This window comes from Limulus polyphemus, unplaced genomic scaffold, assembly GCF_000517525.1.
Source record: "Limulus polyphemus unplaced genomic scaffold, Limulus_polyphemus-2.1.2 Scaffold9149, whole genome shotgun sequence".
Taxonomy (NCBI): domain Eukaryota; kingdom Metazoa; phylum Arthropoda; class Merostomata; order Xiphosura; family Limulidae; genus Limulus; species Limulus polyphemus.
In genome coordinates this window covers 8,051-12,665 of record NW_013674759.1, presented here as the reverse complement: position 1 = coordinate 12,665, position 4,615 = coordinate 8,051, and the positions used below count along the sequence as shown (strand labels likewise).

Below are 4,615 nucleotides of genomic sequence, written 5' to 3'. Positions count from 1 at the left end.
ATATAATAGAATTTCGAAAAAATAAAATAAATGTGGCAGTGTTAAAATAAATACATTAATGCTTATAGTTATAATGAATGTTCAGTTTATTAGTGAAAAACATAATTAAAATATAATAGAATATGAAGAATGAGGAGAACTATATTTTATATGTTTAATACCAAAATCGGACTTTCGTTCCAAAAACAGAAATGCTTCAAACAATTAACAAGGTATATAAAAAATATCAAATTTTAAAAGAAAGAAAACAAAACCGTTAAAGCCGAATTTATACTTAGATTGCTACGCTTTGTCTGCTTATATTTGTAATTCAAAATACAGTCAATTTTTATAAACTGGTGATTTTTCAGACATTTAAAAAAGTCTTATTTGCCTAACACGAGCAAAGTGTCCATTAGCTTCCATTTACGTCAGTCCTCGAGAGCATTATCCTTGTTGGTCAGTGACACAAAATTCAGTAAACAAATGATCCAAAAACACCTTTATCAAGTTCTTAAAAGAAATCCGACTGAGGAGAAAAGTCTTTAACGTAAATGTAGCCCATGGAATAAAGAAGGTTTTTGTTTATTGGTGGGTATACAGGAGGTTCGTGACGTCGACTGTTGGCCTCTGGTTGAAGTATTTCACGTGAAGCTGACTTGCTTGGCTCAGGAGAGAAATTGTCGTTGACTCCCTTGACATTACCGCCACCTAGTGTAGCTTGTTGTAGATTAATGTCTGCTGTTCCATCCTGAGTATATTGAGAGTAAGCAAAATTGCCTTTCTGCTAAAAAAGGAGGAACATAAATCAGGATTTCGATGATTAGCATCAAATTTACCAATAATAAGAGGTATTATTATATTCTGTGGGTGTTGATTAACGAACCATAAAATGTAGATGATAGTTGAATATATTAAGCAACACGTTGTTGTTAGATCCAACTGTTTTATATATACGAGTATTTATTTAATTACCAAACGTTGATTATGTATTGTTCGAATAAAGAAACGTAATTTCTTAGGACTAATTTACTAATTGTAGGTTATCTGGGAATAGTATTATGAATTTTACTTTTTGTAGTATATTATGTTGTTATATTAATATTATTTTCACAATAATGTTCACTTTTTTAAATGATACTTTTGGAATTAAAACTCGACTTAATCAATTAAAATTTTCTTGTTCACGCTGTAAGGAATCCGCTGGTCTTGAAGATAGATTAGGAATTCAGAAATTGAAGATCAAAACTAAGTTATACTTATATTTAAATTGAGATATTTTTTATCCATACATTTTCTAATAGAAATTAAACATTCAATTAACAATCACTTTATATTTTGTATAATAGAATATTAATTATTTCCCCGAAAGGGGGCCTTCGGCTTCCTGAAAGAGTCACCAGTTTTAATCACTCGCACCATTTTACAGTAGTGTATTCTCTGTCAGTATGTGACCGTAACTAAAGAACAAACATAATACTTTATATTATTATTATTTTTTACACATTTGTTTGAGAGACCTGTCATTTTTATACATCACATTTAAAACAGACACGGTTTAACTTATGTGTCATACTTCCTTGCGTTAGTCCCACTACGCCCCCTTCACGGTACAAGCTATGAAATTATAGTAAGAGGGGGCGGGGGAAAGAGAGAGAAGAATAAATATCTTAGATATAAACCTATAATAATTCTAAAATCACATTTTCATTTGATTATTTTTAAGAAACAGTAATTTTTCTTTTTAAAATTATTTTGATAGCTGCTTGAGAAGGGAACTCATCTAGCTACGCCCTTGACTTACGTTACACGTACATAGTTACAGTTTTAAATCAGTTCATTCCTTTTTTCGCGGGAGGGGGTTTCAGACACCTTTATCAGGTGGGCCAGCATCACATCGTCTCACCCCAAATAAATTTTTTGATAAGTTTGCCATTTGGTATCTAGCGATAAAAGACTCGAAAATATGTGGTAAATATAATGCAGTAAAAATTATTTGATTTTGGAATTTCGCGCAAAACTACTCGAGGGCTATCTTCATTAGCCGTCCCTAATTTAGAAGTGATAGACTAGAGGGAAGGAAGACTACACCACCCACCGCCAATTCTTGGGTTACTTCTTCACCAACGAAAAGTCGAATTGATCGTCACCCTATAACGCCCCCCACGGCTGAAAGGGCGGGCATGTTCGGTAACGGGATTACGTCATAAAGAAAAACAAGAGGGAATTCTCAATAACCGCGGCGCTTGAAATTCTCTTAGGCAGGATTAGAGTAAATTAATCTATGAGACCTTTCTTTTTTTTTCCCTTTCCATTAGGTATATTTTTGTGCACCAGTAATACCAAACGTGGGACGCGCGTATAACCGATTTGATTTTTATTGCTCATCAGGATCTCTACTAGCCCACCCTCAAATTGAAATTATTTTAGGCAGGATTGGGGTAAATTAATGTACGAAACCTTGGGCTTAGTCAAATACATCAACCGAAAGTGTTTGACCTCCTGAGTCCAAAAATGCAATTAGATCTCAAATCGGTCAAGAGATGACGGAGAGCTATGATCTAAACGTTTGTACCTGAAAAAAAAAACCCAAAAAACTCACAGCCATTCTATGAGCCGTTATGCCGCGGCTAAAAAAAAAGTCATTTATTTAAGTTGTTCTTTAAACTGCTTATTTTCACCTGAATTTCGCTTATGTCCCATTCATTCCATCATATCAGGGCCTCTCTTCACCCAAACTGTTTGTGACATTAATTGAAAATATTTTCTCCTTCGGCAAGTTACATTCATTGCTAACATATCATCTAATAGTACATTTAGCTTTAAATCCAACACAATTTAATTCCAAAACGAAACGAAAAACAATGGCAACAATTAGTCTGGTTAGAACTATTTCGTTTGACGTTAAAATTCAGAAACGTCTAACAATAATTAATTTTTTTAAAAAGAAAATCCCAATCATTTAAGAGAAACTTAAGATAAAGATGAAAAAAAAAAGTTATTGTCTTTGACTCTCGGAGATAAAACTTGCAAAAAAAAAGTTTCTTACTAAAAGTAAAAATTACTTATTCTCAGTTTACTAAAGTAGATTCAATGAGCAAATGTTACACACTAAAACTTTAAATACTTACGTCCTGGAAGACGTGTGAAATCCCCATTCCCCGGGAATGTGCAAGGTGAGACGAAGATATTATCAATAGAAGAATAAGGAGTTTTCCCTTAAAAAAACAAAAAAATATATATATACACATAATATTATTAATAAAGCTGGAGGTATGGTTGTCAAGTTTATAATTAATACATTTAATATACATTCTAGATTTAAAAAAAAGGTTTCGTGTTGATAAAGACGCCGTATTCAGGAGAAAACAACACCAACAATTTACTTCGTGATCTAGTAATTTCCAAACATTTTTAAATTTTGAATTCAACGACCACATCACAGTATAGACGTCCGTTTTCATTCACCAAAATCTATTATCGTTGTAGAACTCGAATTTTCTCCTTGACAAACACTTTTAGTCAGATTTAAGTCTTAAGATTCCAAATTTCATAATTAGTTTGAAATAAATGTAACAGGATTTACCTTGAAAAACATGCTAGCTAACTAAAGACGTTCTTATAATTACTACAGAACAACGAGACACCAATCACCGGATTTTGGTCTTTATATAAACTTTCGTTCCTGTGGTCCGACTGGCACTACGAATTCAAGCATGGCCACATTACGAATTGGATTAATCCGCCAGTGACGTAAGACGGCTCCACGGTGTTTTCTAGTAAGACAACTCTTCTTCTGCTCTATGACGAATGTGTCAAGGTCGTCCAAAGCACTTTGGTTTGACATTGAGCAACCGGGAGATGTAGTCAACTTGACCCAAATTTGATTTTCAGATAAAGGAGTTAAATAAAAGGGGTTTCAGATCTTCATCGATGTCAGTTTCTAAAGAATTAACCAAGGACAGATTTAACAAGTTTTTGTGTCTTTGTGGGGGCTGGGGTGGGGGTGGGGGGTACTAGGTAGCTCAAGGTGAAAAAGTACAAAGCATATTTAGTCTCTATACAATCTAGGTCATCAGCACTGTTACGATGTTAGCAGTGTTTATAATTCTAGTTCCCACATAGTATCAATCCGCCTGAACTGACCAGAAGTAAACAGTATTTTTTTTTCTTAAATGAAAAGCTCTACCAATCAACCGAAAACTCTCGAAAAAAAATATAATAAATACTAATACCAGTTACCAACCATTAAACGTCATCACCATGCGGGAAAAATCAGTTCATTAAAAAAAAAGGCACATTTATAAAAGCAATCCTGCTCTCTACTATAACGAATTTATTTTTACGATAACAACGCTCGTATTTGTTCAACTTGATTTACCCGACATGAAATGAAAGTAGAGTGTTAAATAATTATAATGTTATAGATTTCCACAGTTTTTTAATTAAAGTAATGTTCTGTGTATGTTCCAATTTGTTAAAGGATAACATTGAATAACTAGTTATACCAGTCTTATTGGGAACAATGAAACCAAATATAATATGACATCGGAAGTTTACATCATAGACATAAAGAGGACGATATCTCGAGTAAAAATATTTAAACTTTTAGTTTGTTTGTTTTTAAGTATGCACA

General features: G+C 33.1%; 1 protein-coding gene across 1 annotated transcript; it reads right to left on the bottom strand.

Moving 5' to 3' along the window:
* Positions 1 to 493: 493 nt before the first annotated feature.
* On the bottom strand, positions 494 to 3,633 carry LOC111083341. Its single transcript, XM_022379815.1, has 3 exons — positions 3,566 to 3,633; positions 3,111 to 3,197; positions 494 to 766 (listed from the first exon to the last, which is right to left on the bottom strand). Exons 1-3 carry the CDS (start codon positions 3,575 to 3,577, stop codon positions 494 to 496), a joined length of 372 nt encoding a protein of 123 aa, XP_022235523.1. The 5' UTR covers positions 3,578 to 3,633.
* Positions 3,634 to 4,615: the final 982 nt, after the last annotated feature.

Excerpts from the sequence above, each read along its gene's own strand:
- LOC111083341 (XM_022379815.1), bottom strand. Across the intron at positions 767-3,110 it reads TTTCACACGTCTTCCAGGAC|CAGAAAGGCAATTTTGCTTA; the intron begins GTAAGTATTTAA and ends CTCCTTTTTTAG.